A 27,479-nucleotide genomic window follows, 5' to 3' on the forward strand; every position below is an offset into this window, starting at 1 on the left:
GCCTAGAAACTGCTTCCCGTGAGGTGTTTGGTCATGTCTTAAGAAGTTGCTCTAACTGTGGCCCTTTTGTGCTCAATTGTTTGTATTAATATATGAGCAGCACCTATAGTTATGTATGTAGAACTATCCACCACCAAACCTATATCTGCAGGTAGGTGTGTTCCCTTAGACCTTCCCACACTTCTTGACATACCTATCTACCTTTGTATCCGTTTGTAAAATAGCGTTTGTTAATACTGTTGCTGCAGGATTGCCTTTGCTTAGGTGATTCTTAATGTTTTATTTACGTGGACTATAATCAACGGTGTAACTGTTTTAAGTGGTAACATTAGCAGTTACTTGGTACTTGTGACCTTGTAGAATTAAATACGCATGAATATCGTGTGTTTTGATAGATTTAAATTTTTAAATTTAAATATATATTTTAGCCCCCAACTATTGTTGGACAAAGTATACAACACTCCCTCTTTATAAGCAGCTGGCCTAAAGACAGTATGTATTATTATTATTTTTTTTAACCACTTCATCCTGTAGGCCACTATCACAGGCTTGAGTCCCATATCCACTTCTGGGCAAGAATCATCCATCCATCCATTCATCCGCCCACAAACATCCATCCATTCACCCACACATCCATCCATCCACCCATCCACCCACCCACTTATCCATCCACCCACTCATCCATCCTTCCATCCATCCTGTTTTTTCGTACAGCATTGACTGCACTTGAACGTGCCAGTCACAGCCTTTTCTGAGACCACCGGTGACTAAGACACTTAGAGTCTAGTGAGGGAGGTAGACATAAAAACAAATAATGGCATTGTGACAAGTTTTATATTAAAACATAGCTTTAGTCAAAAACATTTCATCTTTATGAGGATGTTGCCTCTGATTTATATGGAATGTGGAGTTTGTTCCTGTAATGGGATTTTCAAAGGTTACTATTCAGTTCATTCCAGTTTTACTATTTTCTGGGAAGGATTTTCTCACTGGGTGCAGGGTTAGCACATTGACGTATCCCCTCAAACTTCCCTGTTGTGCAGGGGACTTTTGAGGACGCTTTCACCAGACTGTTTGAAGGTTCAGAGCATGAAGCGCTTTGTGGAATATACATGGTTCTTTTATTTTTTAAATCCATAGACGATCCTGAAATTTACAGCATGTCCTCAGTGAACTTAGAGCCTTTTTTATTGTCATGATATTTGTATAACTCACTATTAAACTTTGATAGAGAAGCCATCCTTGCAGTAAAATTTTTAAAAATTAAACTTCACAGGTTCTGATTAATATATTACATTTCTAGTTATTTTATACTCCATCATAATTACTAGTATTTGTGTAGTTGAATTTATGGCATTTTTTGAGATTTCCATCTTTGCTACTCTGCATGTCTACAGAACCCCAGAATTTCTCCTGCTAGAATTATAGGTGAGAGCATCTACCTTTCTGATGTTAAAATTTTACCTAAAATGAATGATTTCCTACTCAACTGCATGTGCTAAAACAACTGATTTTTTGTTGCTTTTTCAATACTTGAATTCATTTTTCTTTCATCGTAATTTTCTGTCCAGGCAGTGAGGGTAGAACCTGAAGCAGAAATGTAAGACACCTTGCCTAGCTATTTGTTGTGTCTTTCATATTTGAGTAGGACTGTTTAGATGCAGTCACTATCAATTATTAGGTGGTTAGAATTTGCTTAGTGAAGCACTGTGGATGCCGAAAATGGCCAGTCATATTGACAACCATTAATATTTTTCAAAACTCTTCTTTTAAAAAATTTTTATTGTGCCTTAAGTGAAAGTTTACAAATCAAGTCAGTCTCTCATACAAAAATTTATACACGTCTTGCTATGTACTCCTAATTGCTCTCCCCCTAATGAGACAGTACACTCATTCCTTCCACTCTCTCTTTTCTAGTCCATTTGGCCAGCTTCTGACCCCCTCCACCCTCCCATCTCCCCTCCAGACAGGAGATGCCAACATAGTCTCTTGTGTCTACTTGAGCCAAGAAACTCACTCTTCACCCATATCATTTTCTGTCCCATAGTCCAGTCCAACTCCTGTCTGAAGAGTTGGCTTTGAGAATGGTTCCTGTCTTGGGCTAACAGAAGGCCTGGGGACCATGACCGCCAGCGTCCTTCTAGTCTCAGTTAGATCATTAAGTCTGGTCTTTTTACAAGACTTTGAGGTCTGCATCCCCCTTCTCTCCTGCTCCCTCAGGGGTTCTCTGTTGTGTTCCCTGTCAGGGCAGTCATCGGTTGTAGCCAGGCACCATCTAGTTCTTCTGGTCTCAGGCTGATGTAGTTTCTGGTTTATGTGGCTCTTTCCGTCTGTTGGGCTCATAATTACCTGGCGTCTTTGGTATTCTTCATTCTCCTTTGTTCCAGGTGGTTTGAGACCAATTGATGCAACTTAGACGGCTGCTTGCTAGCATTTAAGACCCCAGATGCCACTCTCCAAAGTAGGATGCAGAATATTCTCTTAATAGATTTCATTATGCCACTTGACTTAGAAGTCCCCTGAAGCCATGGTCCCCAAACCTTCGCCCCTGCTACATTGGCTTTCAAAGTGGTCCGTTTGTTCAGGAGACTTCTTTGCTTTTGGTTTAGTCCAGTTGTGCTGACCTCCCCTGTATTGTGTGTTGTCTTTCCCTTCACATAAATTCTTATCTACTATCTAATTAGTGAAAACCCCTCTCCCTCCCTCCTTGCTCTTGTAATCATCAGAGAATATTTTCTTCTCTGTTTAAATTATTTCTTGAGTTCTTAAAATAGTGGTCTCATACAATATTTGTCCTTTTGCAGCTGACTAATTTCACTCAGCATAATGCCTTCCAGATTCCTCCATGTTATGAAATGTTTCATGGATTCATCATTGTTCTTCATGGATGTGTAGTATTCCATTGTGTGAATATACCATTATTTATCCATTCATCCAAGGATGGGCACTTTGGTTGCTTCCATCTTTTTGCGATTGTAAGCAGTGCTGTGATGAAGATGTGTGCATATAGCTGTTCGTGTAAAGGCTCTTATTTCTCTAGGATATATTCCAAGGGGTGGGATTGCTGGATCGTATGGTAATTCTACTTCTAGTTTTTTAAGAAAGCGCCAAATCGATTTCCAAGGTGGTTGTACCATTTTACATCCCCACCTGCAATGTATAAGTGTTCAGTCCCTCCACAGCCTCTCCAACATTTATTATTTTGTGTTTTCTGGATTAATGCCAGCCTTCTTGGAGTGAGATGGAAAATCATTGTAGTTTTGATTTGCATTTCTCTGTATTTGTTCGCAGCCTGAATCTGTTCTTTAGTGAAGTACCTGCTCATATCCTTTGCCCATTTTTTAATTGGGTTATTTGTCCTTTTGTAGTTGAGTTTTTGCAGTATCATGTAGATTTTAGAGATCAGGTGCTGGTCAGAAATGTCATAGCTAAAAACTTTTTCCCAGTCTGTAGGTAATCTTTCTAGTCTTTTGGTGAAGTCTTTAGACGAGCATAGGTGTTTGATTTTTAGGAGCTACCAGTAATCAAGTTTCTCTTCTGTATTGTTAGTAATGTTTAGTATACTGTTTTGCCATGTATTAGGGCTCCTAACATTGCTCCTATTTTTTCTTCCATGATCTTTATTGTTTTAGATTTTATATTTAGGTCTTTGATCCATTTTGAGTTAGTTTTTGTGCATGGTGTGAAAATTTTTTTTTAAACTCTGAATATTTTTTAACAGCCTATCAGTATAATCTGCTTTTGAACAATTATACCAGGGTATTTTCTCTTTTATCTGACTTGTTTTCACTTTGCTGAAAAGCAGAAACACTGATAGCACACCCAGGGCTGATACTATTGCAAGTAAAGCCAGACAGTCTCAAACACAATGTATGAAATTTAGGATAAGAAAAAACTTGGTAATGGTTTGTCGTACAATTGGAGAAGAAATTAAGTGCAACGTTGTATTTCTTCTTCTTTTGAATGTGCTTCTCTCCCTAATCAAATAGAACACTTTATGTAAAAAAGATTGAAAAACAAAGTTATAAAAGAAATAAAAATCACTCATAGTCCTACCACTCAGAGATAGCCACTTGCAGGGATTTCTATTTGAATATCAGAACGGGCAGCATCAATTTCAGGGACCAAATAGCCACTCTGAAATTTTCCCTCCGTGAAGGTTCTAATCAGGTATATGCTAGTAGCCACTTTACTGGGATGTTGGATGACATTTTGATACAGGCAGAAGAAGGCTTTGACTCTGTCGTTTTTAATCTTTTGGATCTCTCAGACAACAAAAACATTTTTTGGAGCCAGATGGACCTAGATACATTCAGCTGAGAAGAGTTACTGCCAGTACCCTCTAAGACCTGGCACTGAAGCACTGGGGGGCAGCTGCCAGGCAGCAGGAGGCACGCCAGGTCTTAACTGTGTTGTTGTTTAGGGGCTGTTGAGTCGATTCTGACTCATAGCAACCTCATGCACAACAGAACGAATCGCTGCCCGGTCCTGTGCCATTCTCACAATTGTTAGGCTTGAGTCCATTGTTGCGGCCATTGTGTCAGTCCATCTTGTTGAGGGTCTTCTTTTTCCTACCTCCTTTACCAAGCGTGATGTTCTTCCCCAGGGACTGCTTCCTCCTGATAAAATGTCCACGTACGTGAGAGGAAGTCTCGGCATCTTTGCTTCTAAGGAGCATTCTGGCTGTACTTCTTCAGGACAGATTTGTTTGTTCTTCTGGCAGTCCATGTTGTATTCAGATTCTTCACCCACACCATAATTCAAAGGCATCAATTCTTCTTGAGTCTTCCTTATTCATTGTCCAGCTTTTGCATGCATATGAGGCAATCAGAAATACAATGGCTTGGGTCAGGCTCACCTTAGTCCTCAAAGTGACATCTTTGCTTTTTAGCACTTTAAAAATAGGATCTTCTGCAGCACATTTGCCTAACACAACGCATGGTTTGATTTCTTGGCTGCTGCTGTCATGGGCATTGATTGTGGATCCAAGTAAAATGAAATCCTTGACAACTTCAATTTTTTCTCCCTTTATCATGATGTAGCTTATTGGTCCAGTTGTAAGGATTTTTGTTTTCTTTATGTTGAGGTGTAGTCTGTACTGAACTCCTTTTTGGAACTCATCGTGCTGGTCATGTTAAAGTTGTTAGGTGATTGATTGCATCTCAGGCACAGATGAGAATGTAAGGTTTGGGACTGGGAGTGGGGAGACTAAATCAGCGTTGAGGTATGCCATATTTCCACTTCCTTCATTGGAAAGAAAAGGATTATAAAGCTGAGGAGCCCCTCTTATCCTCATTTGGGTTAGAAGAAACCCTGTGGACAGTTGGGGAATGAAGCTTGTGACAGTTATTTTAGATAATTAAGACTGAATATCCTTTTCATGTGTTTGGTGGCCATTTGAATGTCCTCTTTGGTGAAATATCTTTTCAAGTTCTTTGCCCATTTTATGATTGTCTTTTTGCTGTTGTCGAAGTTTTATATATATTTAACATATATAAAACATATATAGTTTCATATATGGTTATGAAATTCTTAACTGACATATGGTTTCTGAAGATATTTTCCAGTCAGTAGCTTGTCTTTTCGCTTTTTTTGTAAAGTCTTTTGATGAACAAAAGTTTAATTTTTATGAGGTCCCATTTGTTTATTTTGTCTTTTGCTATTTGTGCTTTTGTTATTATATTAGTTAATCCATTGTTAAAAGCTAGACCTGACAACATTGCCCCTGCATTTTCTTCTAAGAATTTTATGGCTTTAGATCACACATTTAGGTCTTTAATCCATTTTGAGTTGTTTTTGTTTATGATGTGAGGGATAGGTCTTGTTCCATTGTTCTGCATGTGGAAATTCAGTTTTCCCAACACCATTTATTGAAGAGAGTCTTCTTTCCCCATCGAATGGACTTAGCACCCTTGTCAAAAATCAGTTGATCATGGATGTGTGGGTTTATTTCTGGACTCTCAATTCTATTCCATTGGTCTGTGTGTCTATCCTTATACCGATACCAGGCCGTTTTGATTACTGTGGCCTGTATATGTTTTGACATCAAGAAGTGTGAGTACTCCTACGTTGTTCTTCTCTTTCAACATTGCTTTAGCTATTCAAGGCTTCATGTCATTCCACATAAAGTTGAGGATTGTTTTTTCTGTTTCTGTAAAGAAGGCTATTGGAATTTTGATTGGGATTGCATTGAATCTATAGATTGCTTTGGGTAGTATTGACATCTTAACAAATTAAGTCTTTATACGGAACATCTTTCCATTTATTTAAGTCTTCTTTAATGTCTTTCAGTAGTGTTTTTATAATTTTCATTGTATAAATCCTTCACATCCCTGGTTAGATTTATTCCTAGGTATTTTATTCTCTTAGATGCTATTGTAAATGGAATTGTTTCCCTAATTTCCATTTCAGATTTCTCATTGCTGTTGACTAGAAATGCACCTGATTTTTGTTTGTTGACCTTGTACCCTGCAACTTTTTGCTAAATTCCTCTGTTAGCTTTAGAAGTTTTGTAGCCTTTTTGGAGTTTTCTGTATATAGGATCATATCTGTAAATTGAGATAAGTTACTTCTTCTTTTCCAATCTGGATATCTTTTATTTCTTTTTCTTGTCTTATTGCTCTGGCTAGAACTTCTAATACAATATTGAATGCAAATCAAAACCATAATGAGTTACCATTTCGCTCCTACTAGAATGGCTAAGATACGAAAAACAGAAAATAACGAATGTTGGCGAGGATGTAAGTAAATTGGAACCCTTACCCGTTGCTGGTGGGAATACAAAATGGTACAGCCATTGTGGAAAACAATGTGGCAGTTCCTCAAAAAACTGAAAACTACCATATGGCCAAGCAATTTCACTCCTAGGTATATACCCAAAAGACTTGAAAGAAGAGACTCAAACAGAGACTTGTACACCAGTGTTCATTGCAGCACCATTCATAACAGCCAAAAGAACTAAAACCATAGCCAAAAGGTGGAAATACCCTAAATGCCCATCAACAGATGAATGGATAAACAAAATGTGGTACAAACATACAATGGAATACTGCTCAGCCAGTAGGAGAAATGAAGTCTTGATACAGTCTACAATATGGATAGAGCTGGAAAACATTATGCTGAGTGAAATAAGTCAATCACAAAAGGACAAATATTGTATGATCGCACTTATATGAAAAACCTCATGGGATTTGGTTCCTCAGTTTGGAGGTTTAGGATCATGGTTTCATGGGACATCCAAGTTAATTGGCCTAATAACATGTTTAGTGCTGCTCTTCTACCTCATAGTTTGATGTGTAGTGCTTGGGGTCTTAAAAGCTTGTAAGTGGCTATCCAAAGCATGACAATTGGTCTCTCTTCACCCTGGAGTAACAGAGGAAGGAGGAGAGTCAGGAATAGGAGTAGGATATGGAATGTTTGGCTAATTGCCTCTATGAACAACTGCTTCCTTTGCCATGCAACCAGAAGAACTGGATGGTGCCTGGCTACCCTTACTGAATATTTTGATCAAAGATACTATAGAACAATCCTGATCAAAAGGGAGAAAATGCAGAACAGAATTTCAAATTCTCATGGCCTCCAGACTTTCTGGAATCATGGAGGCTAGATGAATCTCTGAAACTATTGCCCTGAGATAATCTTTAAAACTTAAACCAAACAATAGCTTAGCTAACCTAGTAAAAAAATGTCTGCCTTGAGCATTATGCTCTTTTAAGAACTATCTATATGGGATGAAAGTGACAACAGCAACTAGAAAGATTAGATTGGAACCGTAGGGGGCAGTGAGCTTATGTTAATGGGTAAGGAACAACTCAGAGAAGGAGGGTGAGAAAGGTTGTACAACTGGAATAATATAATCAGTATATCTGAATTGTACATGTAGAAACTGTTGAATTGGTGTATCTTCTGCTATGTATATTCTCAACAACAAAATAAATTTAAAAAAAAGGGACTGAATATCCTCTCCTGAAATTAGCCTCTACAATCTGCGTCAGGGAAGGGGTCATAAAGGTCATAAAGGTTGAGAAGAGGTTGGTAGGTGAAAACTGAAGAAGGGTTTTAAGACAGGCCCTGCAGGTTCGCCAGGCTTTGGGTATGGAGGACTGCCATGTCTAATCTGAAATTTCGTTAATGTGGATTCTATATGACAAGTGAATCATCACATAGAATTCTATTTTCTTTTTCCACGTATTCCCAAAATACGTTTCTCAGCCCTTTTCTGAACACCCAGTCTGTATTCTTGTATCTTACCAAGTGTCTTAAAGCGCAGTGAGGATTGACATTTTATGGTTCCAGGCTTTACAACACGGGTCTCTAGAGAAGCGAAGTAACCATCAAGAGCAGAATGAGATGCACTCCAAATATTCGTTCTTCTCCCTGTGGTTTAAAATTAGGGATATAAATTGGGAAAATCATTTAATACGCCCTTTAGAGTATCACAAGGTGCTGACAGCAATACGCCACTGGTGATAAGGAATGCCTGCAGCTGCCACACACAGACTCCATCACATACATCCGCTTTCACTGATGATTCGGGTTTTTCCAGCGTGGAATTTCCCCCCAGTTCTCTACTCAAGCGCACGTTGGCAGAAGAATATGAGGAGAGAAACCAAATGTAACCTTATACTTACAGATATAAATATATTAACAACCATTCATCTCTTATGTATCATCCAGAATACATAGTTAGACTAAAAGGTTTATCTATTTTTAAATCATATTAACCGTGTCTTTTTTGTTGTTGTTGTTAAAGCTCTTCTCTGGGAATAAGATAATACCTTCTTTCTTATACAGACACGTTTTATGTTCCTTCTTCCTAAGCATTATGTGGAGAGTGAAATAAAGGGCGTCAGTGTTCTTTACTAATAAGCCTCCCACCCAGTGTACTTTAGTATTTTGTTCTCCTGGGCGAGTGGCTTCTTGTTAGTCTGTATTATTACCCTAGCATCTGGAATACCTTCCTAAGGGCTTAATTGCAACTAAGAAATTGCTAAATAAAAAAAAAAAAAAGAAATTGCTAAATAGGATCTGACAAAATAGGAACATTTCAGAAGGCCGTGAATATTTCTTTAGTCCAGTGGTCTAGTACAGGGTCAGAAAATTTCTTCTGTAAATGGCCAGGCAATAAATGTGTTAGGCTTTGTGAGCCAAGGGCACTGAGACAACCACACAGTTTCTGTCGCAACTACTCAGCTCTGCCATTGCAACACAAAAGCAGCCACAGACAATACATAAATGAATGTGTTCCAATAAAACTTGGTTTATGGCTACTGAATTTCATGTAATTTTCACATGTCATGAAATATTACTATTTTGATTTTTTTTTTAATCTTTTAAAAATACAAAAATCATTCTTAGCTCATGGGCCGTGCAAAAACAGGTGGTGAGCTGGATTTAGTTTGTGAGCCGTAGTTTGCCGACCTCTGGTCTAGTACTAGAAGGGCTTAGAACTTGAGAGAAATAGTGGCGTACATCAATTTTTCTTTATATAAAGAGATGCCATCAAGCTGTACCCCCTCAGGAATGCTACGCAAATAAAATTAGAGACTGGATGATATAGAAATGCCAGGTGTTTTTTACTCTTGTTCATTGAAGAGGCAACACTTTCAGCTAACCTTATGCTGTGGTAGTTGTAAAAATATGTACCCTAACTCTGGAATGTTTTTTTCCTAAATTATGGAAAACTGAGGAAATAGCAGGAAGAAGAAAGAGATGACATTCCCGTTCTGTCTAAACATTTTCTTGCTTTCTTCCCATTGGTTTATTCCTTACTGTTTTGATAACCTTTTTACCTTGTAGTCAGTCAGTTTTGTAATCTGTTGCTTTGGATGTGGCAGAGAGAATTAAATATGCAGTTTACAGGGCGGAAGCACTCATGATTTCCTAGGTTTATTGAAGGGTAGATGCCTTGCACGTGAAATTAATACTGTTTTATTACCCTGCTTATTTCTGAAGTGTGGCTCATGATGTTATTTCCAAGTGAAGGCAATGCATTAAAGTCTTAGTAATTGAGGATAGTAAAATTGAAAGTAGTAAAATCTATGCTTTTGCATTCTCTTGATTAATTTGAAAACTGTGTTGCTCTCAAATTTAAAAATGCATTAATGTGTTTTCAGGCTGCCATTGAAATATCTATCATTTGCCTACTGTATTTAAAAATTTTAGGTGGAAAAACCATGCAGTGGTGGTCAAGATTTACTTCTTTATCCAGCTAAGAGAACACAGCTTTCAGGAAGTGAACTGGACAATGAAAAAGTGCCTCCATCCTCGCTACCTGCTCCAAAACAAACACCAACATTAAAAGGGTGTCCAGCAGTTATGCCAGAAGACTTCAAAGAGAAAGTTGCAGAGCTGCTGGAGAAATACTCAAATGGCCTTTGGGCCAGTGCACTCCCGAAAGCATTTGAGGATATGTATAAAATGAAATTCCCTAAGGATGCCTTAAAAAATCTTGCGTCACTTTCTGATGTATGCACCATAGACTACATTTCTGCAAATCCCCAGAAAGCCATTCTCTATGCTAAACTTCCAGTGCCCGCTGATAAAATCCTCAATGACGCAGTGCAAGCACAGGGTGATTGTGATATCAAGTCTATGATTGAACAAGAATATTTGCAGATAGAAGGAAGCATTGCTGAAAGAGGTGATACCTTAATGGAGTATGTAACAGTTCCTCCTTTAATCATTCCAACCGAGGCATCCCCATCTGTGCTGGTGGTGGAACTGAGCAACACAAATGAAGTGGTTATCAGGCAAGTTCTGTTTTCTAATTCTTAGGATTCTGGTGTATATTATCACTTCACTTTTGTTCACATGAGTGCTGGGGTTTGAAGAAAGAATAGTATGTTCTTAGTTCTATAGAGTTAAAGTATAATATGCTTATGCTCTTTTTTTTTATATAATATGCTTATGCTCGATGTTCAAAAAGTAAAGTTATTCTTGTGAGAAAAATGCTTACTAACATCTTTGAAAATTGGAATGATAATATGGACTTAACTTGAAAAACATCTGTGTGAAGGCAGGATGATAATGATATATATGAGAAGCAATGCCCGGTCCGTAGAAGAGCAAGTCCCCCACACACTAGGTAATATTATTTAATCTGGAACATGTAGCATTTCCTAAAAGTCAGTATAGCAAAGCACTGCCTTCCTAGTCTACACATCAGGTTAGCCCTTGGACCCAAAGGTGTCCTGGTTACCTGAGCCTTTCAATATCAATGCCTGGGAGGAGGAGCCATTGCTTAAGTGGCTAACGATAACTGAAATTACTAAAGACAGTTCAGCTCTAGGCCCTTGATGTGGACTTTTAGGGAAAATGTGGAATACATCTAAAGACTATCGTTTGTGGTTTCCAACTCAGGAAAAAGAGTGGAAACCTGTGTAGCTGCATCTCTGGAGGTGCCAGCCCAGGGTGTGGCTGTGACTGGACAGATCAGAAAAAGGCTGAAGCAAAACAGAATCCAGGTTCCTTCAACCAAAATATTCCTGTTGTTTGGGCTGTCACCCCCTCCTCCAAAGACTCACAGCTGAACTGTGAAAAAAAAAAAAGACCACAAAAAATACTCAAAGACCTTCAATGAAAGGATAGAACAAAAATATTAACGCTTTTCTATTTCAGTGCACAGTGGATTGAACATAATATCTTGGAATGCTGGAAGAACCTGCGGAAGCTTTAGAAAGAGGTCTTGTTTTATACGGGAGTTATAAATGTATAAAGCTTTTCTTCTGTGATGTGGTATGGCCTGAAGATATAAATAGGTGGCTGAGGGTTAGGGGTCCCATTATGGTTCACTAATATATTGAAGTAAACAAAGGATGTCGAGGGGCACATTACTTTTACAATTTGACACTGTAACGAAAACTTAAGTCAACCCCAATGGCAGGACTCTTTGGTATCTGTTACCAATATTCCTTGATGCCATTGCCAGGGACCAAGCACTGGGCTGGATTGGTAATGTGATTTCTGATGTACTTACCAAGGGTTGGCAGGAATCTGAATCAGTTTTAGCGTTTCAGTGGGGGTTCCAATCTATTCCAGGGTAATAAGGTCCCAAAGCCTGTTGCCGTCAAGTTGATTCTGACTCTTAGTGACCCTGTAGGAAGGACCTAGTAGAACTGCCCCATAGGATTTCCAAAGCTGTAATCTTTATGGAAACAGAGTGCCACATCTTTCTCCTGTGGAGCAGCTGGTGGGTTCAAACCACCAACCTTGTGGTTAGCAGCTGTGGGCTTAGCCACTGTGCTACCAGAGTTCAATAAGGTCCAGAATCCTCAGATACTTAGATGCCTTTTTCCAGTGTGAATTTGAATCCCGAGTCAGCATTCTACATGTTCAGGAGGGTGGCTGGAATCCAGCAAGCATGATGTGTAACGTGTGTGCCATTAGATTGGCCCCAGGTAGCTTTTCCTCCGAAGATTTGGCAAATCCCTTCCAGGCTGAGGCCTGTTCTGTTCCTACATCTTCAGGCAGGCACTAGGCTCTGGAAGCTGTGCCGTGGGTGCCATGTGAAGGACCTGGAGAGGTGTTGTGGCAGAACCAGGGCTTTGAACCATTCTTCCTGGTTCACTCATAGCCAAGGAAGTGACACCAGTCAGACCTGAATTTTTAAAATGTGGTTGAACCAGAACAGGAAAAATTATGTATCGAAACCCTGCTATAAACTTAATCTCCCTCCTAGAAAACAAGGGCATCGTAGGCATTGCATGCAACCAAATCTCCTGCCTGTTGGATTTTGAGCAAAGTCAGAAATAGCAGCGCCTCACTCAAAGATAGGGATGCCCTGCTCAAAGATGGCGGCCAACACACCACTTTGAATGTGTGTCACTCTGCACAGGCCTGCCAATAATCCAGTCTCACACATCAGGTTTCTGAAAGGGCTCATTATGCCTCTTCCGAGTCTCCCATTCCAGGACTTCAACCCGTAATTCTTCCCTTTCTAGTTATCGTTCCAGATCACCCAAATTGTAAAAATTTGGGTCTGTTCCAGTTTCACTTCGTCAGCCATGACAGAACTGGTTCAAACTGGTTCAAAGCCCTGGGCAGAACCCTCATGTCAAGCATTATGGGAATCTGTTATTTCTGGTCTCAAAAATTAACTATGTAGAACTTTGGTTAATGACATTCTTGTATTAGCCTACACATTCTTTGCTTTGCTCAGATAATTTGGGGACAGTGTATGACCTCGTTCTTGCCACTCCCCACTATCACACCAACTGTGGCCTTACCCAAGCTGTGTAGCCATCCTTTTCTACTTGTTGCTGCAGCGAGCAGAAGCTGCCTGCCGATCCCAGGCTGCTTCTCGCCACCTTCCTCCTTCCCTGGCAGGAGCCTGTGCTAGGCATACTGCCAGATGGCAGCTGCAGCCCACCCTCCACCAGCTGAGCTCCCAGGGCTGCAGCAGCGCTTGTGAGGGAATGCATAGGGAGCCCGTGGGACTCTGGGTCCCAGGAGATGGGCACTTGGGCAGAGTTGTAGGCCTCTTGGAGACTTCAGAGCCAAGAGTACAGCTGCATTCCAAGCAGTGCTTTAGCATTTGTGAGGCCCAGTACACTTAAATGATAGCTTATGACAGCCTCTACAGCTGTTTCTGGAGTGAATAATATGAGTGTAATATTTGGTTTTAAAAGAGCTATTGCCTCAAAAGAGATCCCCTTTCCCTTTTGTGAAAGACTTTTTAAAGCCTTTTTAGTCTTTTTAAAGAATTTTTTTCTAGTAATAAGGTTGGCTGTGGCATCTTCTGCCCTGCTGGTAGTTACCAAGACTGCATGAAAATGCTCTTAAAAAATAGTTTCTTAAAGGTCTGTATGGCCACCTGGGGCCTTGGGTAGAAACCAGAACAATGCAAAGAACGTTGTTGTAACCTCTGCAGCCTCCCTCCCGTACCCATCTCCCTGTCCAGGTGGTGCCAGTGCTGTTAGAGCACAGGCTTCTAGCTAAAGAGCTGTCATTTTATGAGCCCCCTACTTGATTTGCACAGCCTTACATCTGGAAGGAGGTGCTTGATGGAAATGTCTGTGAGGACTGAAGGGCAAAAAAAAACAGTAGCTTGTTGTGGCAGGAAGGAAAATGGTATGTTTTGGTAGCATGAGCTGGGACAAGGTGGCTGCAGTTGTCAACAGTAGAAAGTTATAGACAGGGATAGGAGCAAATTGGAAAAAAAAAAAAAACACTTCTCAGAAAACATGCAGTTTTAGAGGCATTTGCCTAGAGCCTGAGTTAATGTCTTTAAGGGTGTCAGAACACAACATTTTGCTGTAACTTGTTCTAATTTGTACAATAAGTTGGGAGAGTTGCCACATGGTTGTTTTAGAGTGTGTTTAAAGGCTTTGTTTTTCTCTAGTAAAATTTCAGTACTTTTCAAAGTTTGATCCTTGTTCAGACCAGCTTTAGGGCAAAACTATCCGCTAGATTCTTTTAGTAATCTACAAGGATTTCCAGCAGCCTTAGTCAAAATTCTTAGTTTGAGCTTTGCCAATCTGGCCTCCGTTGATGCGTCCTTTTTCCATCATGTCTTCCTCTCTTCCCTTTCCTTGAGTCCTTTCTCAGCCTAGTTCTTGCTGAAGACTGTCACGATGACTGCTGTGTTACGCCTTCTAGTTCTCTGGTTCACGGTCGAACGTTTACTCTATTGTGTGGTGTGGTGGACCTCTGTCGTGTTTTGCATGATCTCCACAATACTCTTTCTTAATCAACATATGTTTACTGAATACATGCTGTCTTCCCTGTCGATACAAGGAAGTCTGGGGCTGGCGCCAAAGATGGCAGTAGAGAAAATGGAGTTACACCAATGGATCCCTATAGTTTTCCTCCTTCTGGGTTCCTTCATTTGTGTTCTCTTCCCTTAACCAATTCAGGTATGTGGGAAAAGACTATTCTGCTGCTCAAGAATTAATGGAAGATGAGATGAAGGAATACTACAGTAAGAACCCTAAGGTTGCACCAGTTCAGGCTGTACACATTGGGCATTTGCTGGCAGTAAATGCCGAAGAAGACGCTTGGTTACGGGCACAGATCATCTCAGCAGATGACAACAAAATAAAGGCAAGCACTGCTTACCTTGTCATAGCATAAACAAGGCAAACACCATACAGGTTTTTAAATGTAAATGTTGCTTTTAATATTGTGTCCTTTTAAACTGTAATTTTCTCTGGAAATAGAAAAGATAATAGCTGTACAAACTTGTCCCTGTCAGCTTTTAAGTCATGGATGGTCATATTGTCTCAGAGTTTTAGAAAAAAAATTTTTTTCTCCATGGGAGTTGCCATAACCCACGATCTGATCAGGAGAAGGCATTTCTTCTCATTCCTGAGGGATAAATGATAAATATTGCTCAGAGCTCTGTGGGCCTCTCATCAAGGTTGGTACTATGGAGTGAGAGAAGCAATTCAGATCAGAGAAGACATTCTTTCTCTCCTGCAGCCAGCTGACGAGAAACCTGAGTAGGACTTAGGTCTGTGTCTAAGAGCTCCTGCTGAGTGTTGCCCTCTCAGTCCTCTTCAAAAGGTCAGAGGGCTTTTTCGCCGTTTTCTCCATCAGCGGACTCTAAGAGTTCCATACTTGACCACATCCCGGGGGATCAGCCTCTGCGCGGTTGCCTCTTCTTTCTCTCAGTGCAGAGGATGAGAACCAGACTCTCTTGCCCACAAGGCACAGTCTTCCTGAGATCAGTGGTGCCTTAGGGCTTTGGAGCTCCCCAGATAACAACACAGGAGGTTGACATTAGCTCTGTCTCTTTTTAATGTGTCACTTCTTCCTTTCCTGGTGAAAGCTGTGTGTTTATCTAGAATTTTCATTTTTGAATCATGAGGCCGCCTCTTGAATCTTCCCTGTTTACCCCTTCACAGCAGAGAGGCTACTACATGGAGGATTTTGCAGGGGAAGGTGTCTTGATGAAGATGTCTGCCCTTCCCCAAAGGAAAATGTGCTGCAAGAGTTTGGCTCATTTCCACCCGTCTTGATAGGAAAGACACTGTATAGGAGAAGGGTGTCCCTCGATGCCCAGTTTTAGTCTCTCCCCACTTACACAGAAGGGAAACATGTCTTGGGGTTTCCTCTAGATTTTGCCTGCAGGGAAATCCACTTCTATTTCTGCAGCCTCTGTTCTGTAGGACTAAACCCTATTCTATTCAATGTGCCAGCCTCAGCCCCTAGCCAAACTAACTAGTCCCTGAGCCCAGGTTTAACTTCATCAGTTACGGTCCATTGAAACCCCTGCCCTCAAGCACAATTTAGGGAGATCAAAAAAGGATGCAATGCTGCTGTTCCTTACCCAGTTTTTTCTGTAGGAGAGGCCTTGACTACTCCCCCTGCCCTGCCAAGAAGTGAACCCACCTCATCTACCCAGCTGCCCTTAGCCATTCACAAAGGAATTTCAGAAATTCATTAACCAAATGTATAGAGATACAACTTGTAAGCAATTTGACAGGACTTTAAAAATCAAAAACTTGCAAAGAGTTTGGTAGTTTATAAATTTAAACCCTTGTCATATGACCCCTAAGTAGTTACCCTGGCAAATGAAGACTGTCCACAAAAAGACTTGTACACATGTGTTTGTAGCAGCCTTATTAATTGCTCAAACTGGAAACAACCCAGATGTTCACCAACAGGTAAAAATATGAAGAAATTATGGTTTCTCCACATAAAGGAATACTGTTCAGCAAAAAAAAAAAAAGAACTGCTGATATATGTAATGACATGGATAAATCTCACAGACTATGTGGAGTGAAAGAAGCCAGCATACTGTGTCCTTCCATTTAAATGACATCTTAAGAACAGGCAAAAATTCATCTGTAGTAATAGTAATCAGATCAGTGGTTGCCTGGGACAGGAGCTGGAGGGAGGTTAATTACAGAGGGGCAACAGGGAACATTCTGGGATGGTGGAAATGGTTTCTGTCTTCATTTTTCACTGTTCTAGGGCAGAGGACAAGACAGACAAGTCATTGTTCTCAAGATGCTTATATTCTAGTGAGAAGAGACAGGTAATAAACTAGTGACCAATAAACAGACAACTTATGTACAAAAAAAGAAATAACCAGGGTGTTGTGATAGCAAATACCTTGGAAGGAAGGAGCCGGCAAGGCAATGTCATCGCCTTTATATGTTTTAAAGATCAGTCTAGTAGCTGTATGGAGAATGGATTATAGTAGGGCAAAGAAGGAAAGTAAGATCAGTTAGTTGGCTATTGCAATAGCCGGTTTCCTGTAGACTGAATTAGGGTGTCAGTAGTGGAGATGGAGCTAATGGGGGCAGATTCAGGATATGGAGATAATGGGGTAGATCCAGGATATACATTGGATGTGGGGGGTAAGCAAAAGAGAAGACTCAAAATGGCTGCTGGATTTGGGCTTGAACAACTGAGTGTTGAAATTAGGAAGTTGAGAAGAATAGGTATGGGAGTGAATCAAGAATTTAGTAGAATCTGTTAGGTTTGAGAATATCAGATTCCACATGATGAGTTTGGAGCTCAGGGAAAGAAGTCAGTACTGGGGATACATCGGGCTGGGAGGTATCAGCATATAGGTGCTGTTTGAAATCATGGGACTAGATATGATCACCTAGGGAAAAAAAATACAGATGGAGAAGAGAAGAGGGCCCAGGATGAAGCCCTGGAACACTTCAGCATTTATGTCTTGGGCATAAGAGGAGCAAAGCAGACTGCAAGAGTGGCTGAAGAAGAAGGAAAGCCAAGTGGGTGATGTCAGGGAACCCAGAAGCAATGTCTCACACAGGAGGGAGCAGACCGCTGTGTCATTGCTGCAGAGAGTTGTAGGGTGGTTATTAGAAATTAAGAAGATAGCTCGGTATCTTGTATGGTAGTGAGCTTGTAAGACAACAGTATCTGTAGCAGTTCTTCTGGCCTTGATCTTGAAGTAACCCATGAAGCTGACAGATTATTCCTCCTTTTATTTGGAGAAACCCCAGCCTCTTAGCAATGGTTTAGTTTCTCTTGAATTGTGCTATGCCTGGCAAAAGTAAAAGATTTCCACCCTGTTTTCTACTTGTCAGATCCTCGGTGAGTATGGGAAACAGGAAAAGGATCCCTGACAAACATGTTGTCATTCCCTGAGGTTGGTGCTTGTTGGCCTGACCCAGCCCTGTATCCTAGGGATGTCTGCTGGGTATTCTCAGATGGTACTGGGAGACTTACGGCCACTTGATGGCACCAGAGAACCAGGAATGGACTGGGACCAGCCGCTAGGTTGTGAGTCAGCTTGTGCTGATCTCAGCATTAGTGAGAGAAGCTGTACTGAGTCCTCACAGAGTGAAAGGCACAGGGTGGAGTGTGATGAGAGTCAAACTGGGAAATCCACCTGGAAGTGTTTAGCTGCCTAACAAATACGTGATGCAGTGATTAAAAAGAAGGAAAGAAAAGGGAAAAAAGCGACAAGCATTACAGAAACCCTTTGAGGATTTGGGAGCAGTTATTCTTTAGTCCTTGTTATGCTAAGAATACATTCTGAATTTCCCGGGAGTCATGGTTCCACATATTATGTCCTTTATCAAACCATGTATCCGCATTTTGTGTTTGGGAAGAGTAGAATCCGAGCTGTAGGTGGTGATAGCTATTAAAGGAAACAAAAGCTGCCTGACTCTTGAGGCCTGCGAAAACAGCAGGTGTCAATTTGGGAGAGAGAAATGGGCTTGTGTGCTTGGCCCTGCAGGAGTCTTGAGTCAAGGTGTGAACTGTAGGAAATGGTCTTTTCTAATATGGATATGCAGGCCTCACAGACCCTCTTATCAAATGTGCCTTCTTTTTAGACTAATGCTCTGTTCACAAAGGCAGTTGATGGTCTCTCTGTCTCTTCTTGTGTCCTTAGAGTTTTTGTTTGTGTGTTTAGTACCAGACCCTTGGCCTAGCTTAGAGGAGGCCATCACAAATGCTGCTTTGGGGGATTTAGAATCTGATAAATACCACCAGAGTGATGCCTCCTCCAGAAACAAATACTGCTGCGCAAGGAATGGCTGGAAGCGTGAAACCAAGAAAGAGTAAAATGATGCAGGCGTGATGTTAATGAAGGTGGGGTGGTCAGGGCTGGCAGAACCAAACAGTGTGCCTGTGAGAAACTGGCATTGACAGGGCATCACAGTTGAGCACAGTCTTACCCTTGTTCTTCCCATGGGCAAAGGGATGCAGTAGAGGAATGGACCCCACAAGTCAAGGGTCCTGGTTTCCTGTGACCCAGCCCCAGCCTTTCATTTCTGGGTTAAGTAGGGTTCACCTCTCTTGGCATTTTCCAGGGAGCTGTGGTGCCCTACACTTGGAAAAAAAACAGTGGTCCCACTTTAAAATGCTGATTATGGAATACAATGGAATCAAATATATCAAATAGTATTTTTTATAAAGAAGTGAAGATAGAAAAATTTATTTGAACCTAAACATTGTTTTTTTATCATTAGGTATGCTATGTTGACTATGGTTTTAGTGAAAATATTGAAAAGAGCAAAGCATACAGATTGAATCCTAAGTTCTGTTCACTCCCATTTCAGGCTACAAAGTGCAAGCTAGCAGGTAAGAGGAATTTTTTTAAAGCTTTCTCTGCCTTGATAAGTTATGAGCATTGTACTTTGGATGGCTAAATACTAAAATGAACTAGGTATAAATACATGTTTAATGAATTACAAAATGTGATCATTATAAAAACGTGGTCCTATTGGACATCTTAAAAGTTTTTCTTAGTTCTGGCTGATAAAGGCCCTGTATCATGGGATTTGACCAGTTTGAATCATTTGTTTGATTGTGTCGTGAGGTGGTTCTCAGCTGCCTTTCTACTGAGATGGACTCTGTGGGCAGTGCTTACAAGTAGCATACCTGATGCACCCAAGCTCAAGTTCAGCTGTAGGTCATGTGCAGTTTCTGCCACAGTTGATATATCACCGTTCTTTTTTTTTCTTCCTTAAGGAAGAATAGAGGAATGCACATGTGTGAGAATGACATTATAGGGATAACGGGACACAGTGGTCTTGTTAATGAGAAAAGGCATTGGAATATGCATCATACCAGGAGAGCTTGAGCTAAACTCAGCAAATGGCCATCATGCTTTCTTGAAAAGTAGCCCTGTGAAGGAATTCCTCCTTCCCAGCAAGGATGAGTCCTTATGTTGGAGGAGCTGGGTTTGACTCCATCTGTAAGATAAATCTCAAGTAATTTTATAAGCCTTTTAGGAACCCATAGGAGTTGGTTTTGAAAAGAACATATCAAGAGCACAGGATGAGATTTAGGGGGTTGAAACGAAAGGTTTGAGAAAAGCTATGAAGTTGCATGTCTGGAGAACAGAACAAGAGAAGAGTAGCTTACAAAGTGTGAATTTTAGCTTGTGGATTTAAAGGAGAAAAATACAGAAATAGGCATTTTAGTACCATTGGGGAAATGATGAACTAGTTCTAATCAGCTTAGTAGATTAACAGAGTAATTTTCAAAGAATTTTAAATAGTACTTGAACTAGAATAAAATTCATTTAATATTTGTATCATGTTAAACATTTAATCTTTCTTTGATAAATTGGAATGTTATTTGGTGTCCTCAAGGTCATCATTCTGTACTTTTAAAAAAGGAAAGAAAGAAGTGTATATCTCAATTTCCAATAAATGTTCATTTTATAAGAAAAACAGTTGTAGATATTGGAAAATGAAAAAAGTCAAGGATAGGCTCTTGGATTTTAGGAAGAAAAAGACAAATATGTGACTGGCAGATATAACTGATTGATAGCTTTTTATACGTATTAGTCTTTTGTTTTAAATATGTATGTGTGTATATAAAATAAAGGCTGCTTCTCCTGGGGTAGAATTTCTGATTGATCACCAACTTTTCTTCTTGTTTGGAATCACCTGCTTTAGTGCAGTCATTCAAAAAGTTTTTTTTAAAACCTAAGGGAGCCCTGGTGGTACAGTGGTTAAAGTGCCCAACTGCTAACTGAAAGGTCGGTGGTTTGAACCTACCAGCTGCTCCATGGGAAGAAGACGTAGCAGTCTGCTTCCATAAAGATTTACAGCCTTGGAAACTCTGTGGGGCAGCTCTACTCTGTCCTGTAGGGTTGCTATGAGTGGGAATCAACAGCAGTGGGTTTGGTTTGGGGAAGGGTAGACAATGTAAGGAAGATTATGAAACAAAGCTTCCATTTCAAATCGAAAACTTTTGTAGTCGATTCCTAATTGTATAATGAAGAGTCAAAACAGAAAAATCAGTTTATCCATCTGAAAATGATTTCTTTAGAAATTAAAATACTTAATATTTTTCAGGATTGGAAGTTCTAAGTGATGACCCTGACTTAGTGAAGGTGGTTGAATCTTTAACTTGTGGAAAGATCTTTGCAGTGGAAATACTCGACAAAGGTGACATTCCACTTGTTGTTCTGTATGATACCTCAGGAGAAGATGATATCAATATCAATGCCACCTGCCTAAAGGCCATATGTGACAAGTCGCTAGAAGTTCACCTTCAGGTACCACCGTGATCATTATCAGCATCTGTTGCACATATTGTATGAAGGATAGCCATCAGAAAAGAATGTTACAAACCTTAGACTAACAATTGTACAGTGTCTTAACTAAAAAATGTATATCTTATGTTATTGGGTTTGAAGTTATCCTTATATTTATAATAAATTCTGAACTTAAAAGACAGTGAGGTTACAAAACTAATATTCATAAAACACCAATTTTTTTTTATGCAGATAGTAACCAATTAGAACATACACTTGAGGAAAAAAATCTCATGGGCAATAATTGCAAACATAAAATATCTAGAAATAAGAATGTACTTAGAAAATTTTAAAACTTAGACACACCAAAACAAATTTGAATAAATAGAAAAACATCTAGTTTTCAGCTGAATACAAATACAAATTCTTTCCCAAATTAATCAATCAATTTAATTATGATCATGAAACTCCGAATTTTGGGGGTTTTTTTTTGGAATTTGACGAAATGATTCTAAAATTCTTCTGAAAGAACAATGTAAGTATACAAAGGCTGCCGAAAAACTTTGAAAAACTAAAGTATTGAAAGGAAACCAGTCTTAACTAAAAATTAAAATATGGAATAAAGCATCAGTAGTTAAAACAATATGGAAGAAGCCCAGGAATAGAAAGAGGTATTAATGAAACAGAATAGTTTAGAAATGTTTCAGATGTAGAGCATATATACGCTCTCTTCACTTATCGACTGTCTCATTATCCAACATTGCCCATTTCAGACAACAGTAAAAAATTTACTGTCTGACTATAATTTGCACACTAATGAGGCGGCAGACATGGCCACGATGGCTGCAAAGTGTCCTGTTCCTTGAGGAGGGTCTCTGGGGGCCTCTGGGAAGCTAGGCCACACTGCCCTGTGTCCTCCACTCCATCCTGCCAGTGGGGGTGCCACGTCCACCTGCCCTCCCTGTGGCCATGGCCTCTGGGCAGACATGCAGGCCACACCTGTTCTGGGTTCCCAGCTCCTATGTAGCCTGAGGTCCTGCAGCTCAAAATTGCTGTAGGGTATAAGGAAGGAAGGAAAGAGGCACCAGAGAGGGTGTTTGGAAGAAATGTGTGCAAACTTAATGACATCCTAAAGTGAGCCAAACCAGACCTGGCTCCCAGCACCCTCACCCTCATAGGAAGCCCCAAGCCTTAGTGACTCATCAGTCTGGGAGGGCAGAGCAGGGTCCTGGATCGTGAACGCAGAGGTAGCAGGGGTAGGAGTGGAGCCCTGGAGGTGGCTCCTCAAGGGAAGCTCTGGCCCAGCACAGGAGGAAGGTAAAGTGGTTGAGCCGTGGGCCCTCCAGTCACACAGCCCAGCTATATCCAGCTTTGTCTTCTCCAAGCCTCCTTTTCTGCAGAAAAATAATCCATAACTGGATGACTCATCACAGTGACGAGCACATCAGTAAATCTTAGCTGTTATTATTTCTGTAATCATATTTTCTAAGTAAAAAAAAGCAGACAAATGGATGGTCTCAAAACAGAAAAAAAAAAAAAAACTCCATTTTTACATAACACTGATTTTCACACAATGGCCAGGTCTTTGGAACCTAACTGTGTCAATAAGTAAGGAGTGAGCATAGTGTATGCTAAAGATGGTGTAACAGGTAAGTAGAGAATTTAGGGGTTATTCAACAAATAGTGTTAGAACAACTGGCTAGCCATTTGGGAAAAATAATTTTTATTTATACCAAGAATAAATTCTAGGTGGATCAAATACTTAAATATGAAACTATCAAAGAAAGCATAGGTGTAGAGCATTATATTCTTAGGCACGCAGAGAGTGTTCTGAGTATGACCTGGAATCAAAAAGCCGTAAAGGGAAAGCGATATATTTGATTGTATGGAAGTGCACCTTGTCTAAAGCAAAGCAAAGAACACCATAAGCAAAAAATTCAAAGCTGTTGTTTTGGAAAAGATTTGTAACACATATAACAAAGGATGGTTTTCCTTAATATATAAAGAGTTCTTTCAGCTCAATAATAAAACTGTGAATAGGTCAGCGGGACAGTGGTTCTCCAAGTGTAGTCCAGAGGCCACATTATTTGCCTTTTCTCACTGTCTCATGAGTGTACAAGGGCGGTTTCCAGAGGCTGCGTGACGTATGACATCGCAACAGACTGAATATCTGCAGAAGCAGATATGAGAATCTACCTGCCTTCTATTAAGTTAGGCATTAAAGATATTTCCAAAAATGTAAAACAATGACACTCTTCTCACTTTTTTTTTAAAGTTATTTTAAACAATAGACTGTTAACATGTAATAGGTTTATTTTTATTTTAAATAAATTTATAAATATTTAAAATTTTTCTCTTAATTTCAAATGTGGTAAGTATTGATAGACATATTTCACATAAACAAAAGCTCTCCAGGTTTCTTAATAATTTTTAAGAATGTAAAGGGGTCCTAAGATGTTTGAGAACGACTGTAATAGAAAAATGAGCAAAGGATATAAAGAGGCAGCTCACAAAAGAATATGGTACAGATAGCCAGTAAATATGTGAAATGTGTATGAAAATGTACTCAATCATGATATGTTATAAATGACATATATAAGCACTAAAAACCTTAATTTAAAAAATTGCAAAAGAACTAAGCAAGCAATCAATCATAAATTGGTAATTAGTATATGGAAAAACATTCCAACCTCATTAGTCATTGAGGAAATGTGATATACCTTTTTGCCCACCAAATTAGCCAAGGTTTATAATATGGTAATCTGTCCTAATAAGGGAGCATTACTAGTGAAAGTATAACCAAAACCAAACTCATTGCTGTCGAGCTGATTCCAACTGATAGCAACCCTGTAGGACTGCGTAGAACTGTACCACAGGGTTTCCAAGGCCGTAAGTCTTTACAGAAACAGACTACCACGTCTCTCCAGTGGAGCAGCTCGTAGGTTCCGGCAGCCGAGTTTTTGGTTAACAGCTGAACACTTACCGACTGCACCACCAGGGCTCCGCAGTGGAGGTATAAGTTAATGCAGATCTTTCTGGTAGACAGTGTGGCAGTACGGATGAAGCAGCTTTAAAATGCGCTTTATCTTTTACCCAGCAATGTCTTTGCTAGGCATCTTTCCCAAGGAAATAGAAATGTGGAAAAAAAATGTGTATGCTAAACATTTTAGATGGATTGCTTTTGTATTGAGAAAAAAAGCAGGGGTGGGGGGAGGCTAGGAAGGGAAAAAAACACCAAAACATTAATAGTAATTGTTTATTAGGAAATTATTAGGAATTATTTATTAAGAATTCCTGGTATATGCCCTACATTAAGCATATATTCATTTTATGTGGAATTTCTTTGCAAGGACAATGTTGCTGCTGTTGTGTGTCGCTGAGTCAATTCCGACTCATAGCAACCTTATAGGACAGGGTAGGACTGCCCCAGAGGGTTTCCTAGGCTGTAATCTTTACAAGAGTAGGTCCCCAGGTCGTCTCTGCTGTGGAGTGGTTGGAGGGTTCCAACCACTGACCTTTTGGTTAGCAGCTGAGCGCTTAACCACTGTGCCATGAGAGCTGCAAGAATAATAGGAGAGGGTAATATAAAAAATAGGAAAATTAAATCCATAAAGATGTTTATACTGTATTAGCTTAAAAATTTTTAAATATCAAGAATACAGATGCCCCCAAAGAGGGAAACCTTTGAATAAATTACAGAGCGTGCGCTCTACAGAAGAGGATGAAACATGAAAATGATCATTTTAAAGACTTACACAACACTGAGAAAATATTTGCTTTAATAAGTGAAACAACGCTGAGTTGTCTTTATATTACGATTTGAACCAGAATGGCTAAAATTAAACCTTTACTGTGGTTACAATTTTTAAAAAATTACTAAAACTCATGTGGCTTATGGACCTATAATAGACCGATTGATTCTGTTAATGCTGCAAAGATATGGTTTACATAATAATGTATTTTAATAAGTGGAGAAAAAATAAACCAAAGTTAAAGCTGCTCGTAGCCTTTCAGATAATGGGGATATGGTAATGCATTAATACATGCAACATGTCTGTTTTGTGCCTGACAGATAATAGCAGATATTCCTTTTGGAAAGAGAGGGATCCAGATCAGTTCTTTAGATTTAAGTTATGAATTTCATTCTATCCTATCTGTCCTCCAACAATGAGTTCCTGGGTGCTGTAAACAGTTAACTCGTTAAGCTGCTAACTGACAAGGTTGGCAGTTTGAACTCATTCAGAAGAAAGGCCTGGCAGTCTACTTCTGACAGATCAGCCGTTGAAATCCCTGAGAAGCGCAGTTCTACTCTGATACACGTGGGTGTGCCCTAAGTTGGAATCAACTCGATGGTAGCTGATTTTTATCCTCCAACTTGCATGTGTTAAAATGCAAATCTTGTAATGAAAAGAACCTCATTGGACTTTTTGGAAGGGTGAGAGATTTTGAAGTAAAATATGTTGAGATCTACCTGGTAAGATATTTTGAGAGAAATGGGAGGATGTAGTCATTCAAGGTTAAAAAAAAAAATGTGGCCATTCCTCTTAAAATATCTTAGGTAGGTGAGCACTCCATTCTCTTCCCAAACATTTTCGCTGTCTTTAACTTTACCAGTGTATCCCTTGTTTGTTCCAGGTGGATGCCATGTACACAAGTGTCAAAGTGACCAATATTTGCTCTGATGGAACACTGTACTGCCAGGTGCCTTGTAAGGGTCTGAACAAACTCAACGACCTTCTACATAAGATAGAGGACTACTTCCATTGTAAGGTGTGACGGGGCATCATCTACCTCTAACATTAGCTCTAAGATGGCAAACTAGAGTGGTTCACTAAATTGCATAAATATGAGTAATTTTTATATAGTTTGAGGTAGCCTTTCTGGAATACCAGGTAAGAACATCAAACGTCAAAGCTTAAGGAAAAAAAAAAAACCCTTCTTTGAGCTCTGAGTCTTAGTAGCTCTGTGGCCTCGGTTTTTGCACTGTAAAAGGAGGATAATAATAGTGTGTACTCATACGGTGATTGTGAGGGTTTGTTGTAAGATTGCTTAGCCCAGTGCCTGGCACAAAGTAAGTGCTCAGCAATTGGTAAATCTGCAAGCATCTGATGAGCCTGCAAGTCAGCTGGCCCTTCTGCCTCGGCAAAGGAGAAACCCTGGAACTTACGAGAAGGAGAAAGCCATTCTTAATTCTGCCCTCATCTTCTCAGGCTTCACTCCCCAAGTTCTTTATGGTCCCTGAAAACCTGCCACCTTGGTAAATGTGCTTCTGCAGTTTACATTGAATTAATAATTTCTTTACCCCTTAATTCTACTATTATTTTCTGAATCGGTATCTGTAAGGGTTTGCTTTATTTTAAATTCTAAGGTGGTTTCCTTTACCTCCGTTAGGACATTACAGTTGTAATCTAGAATATATCTTGATTTCCCAGTGGTGAAAGTCTAATGCTCCTTCAACCCCCACCCTCTCATCCTTGGAAGTGAGATTTTCCCTTTAACCTACAAAGTACATTGGCACCTCTTGGCATTGCTGTTCAGCTTTGTATTTTAGCTGTTTGGATACTTCCCTCACTAGAGTGTAGGCTTCGTGAGGGCAGGAACTGTGTCTTACCAATTTTTATATCTCTTACAGTACCTAATCTAGTGTGTTACATAGAAAGAGTATTTAAATTTATTGGGCAAATCAAGTTAATTCTGTATTCAGACAGACCATCGTCTGGAGTTGAGGCATTGGATCTATGGCTTTGCCGCTGTCTGCATTACAGATGTCATATATGTGTTCCACGGTCATTACTTAAGTCTAATTTATTTATCTTGGAGAAATCTGAGATGTCCAAGAGAGGCTGACTCCAGTGACTCATTTGCATGGATGTCCTTACAGCCTGTGGTGGTGAAAAGCCTCTTGATATTTCCTGGTGCAGGTAACCCGCGTTGAGCTGTGGCCTGTGGGGAGAGTAGTGCTCCTCACCCTGCACTTGTGCAACCATGAGCAGGTCCCCAGCAGAAGAGGATGAAGACCTACAGCCGCCATTTGTTGGCGCTCTTCTTGGAGGGAAGA

The 27,479-nt window shown here is 39.9% G+C and overlaps 2 protein-coding genes across 2 annotated transcripts in view; one reads left to right on the top strand and one right to left on the bottom strand.

Annotated features, from left to right (window-relative positions):
- Positions 1–27,479, bottom strand: part of XPA (XPA, DNA damage recognition and repair factor) — a 556,316-nt gene that overhangs the window by 337,454 nt on the left and 191,383 nt on the right. The gene's annotated exons all lie outside the window — the stretch shown is intronic.
- TDRD7 (tudor domain containing 7) overlaps positions 1–27,479 on the top strand; it is a 65,249-nt gene that overhangs the window by 25,257 nt on the left and 12,513 nt on the right. The window contains exons 7-11 of the mRNA XM_049896803.1: positions 10,165–10,751; positions 14,856–15,042; positions 19,401–19,512; positions 21,240–21,442; positions 26,057–26,191. Coding sequence (XP_049752760.1) covers positions 10,165–10,751; positions 14,856–15,042; positions 19,401–19,512; positions 21,240–21,442; positions 26,057–26,191 — 1,224 coding nt within the window. The remainder of the gene's footprint in view (positions 1–10,164; positions 10,752–14,855; positions 15,043–19,400; positions 19,513–21,239; positions 21,443–26,056; positions 26,192–27,479) is intronic.

This window comes from Elephas maximus, chromosome 9 (assembly GCF_024166365.1).
Source record: "Elephas maximus indicus isolate mEleMax1 chromosome 9, mEleMax1 primary haplotype, whole genome shotgun sequence".
NCBI classification, from domain to species: domain Eukaryota; kingdom Metazoa; phylum Chordata; class Mammalia; order Proboscidea; family Elephantidae; genus Elephas; species Elephas maximus.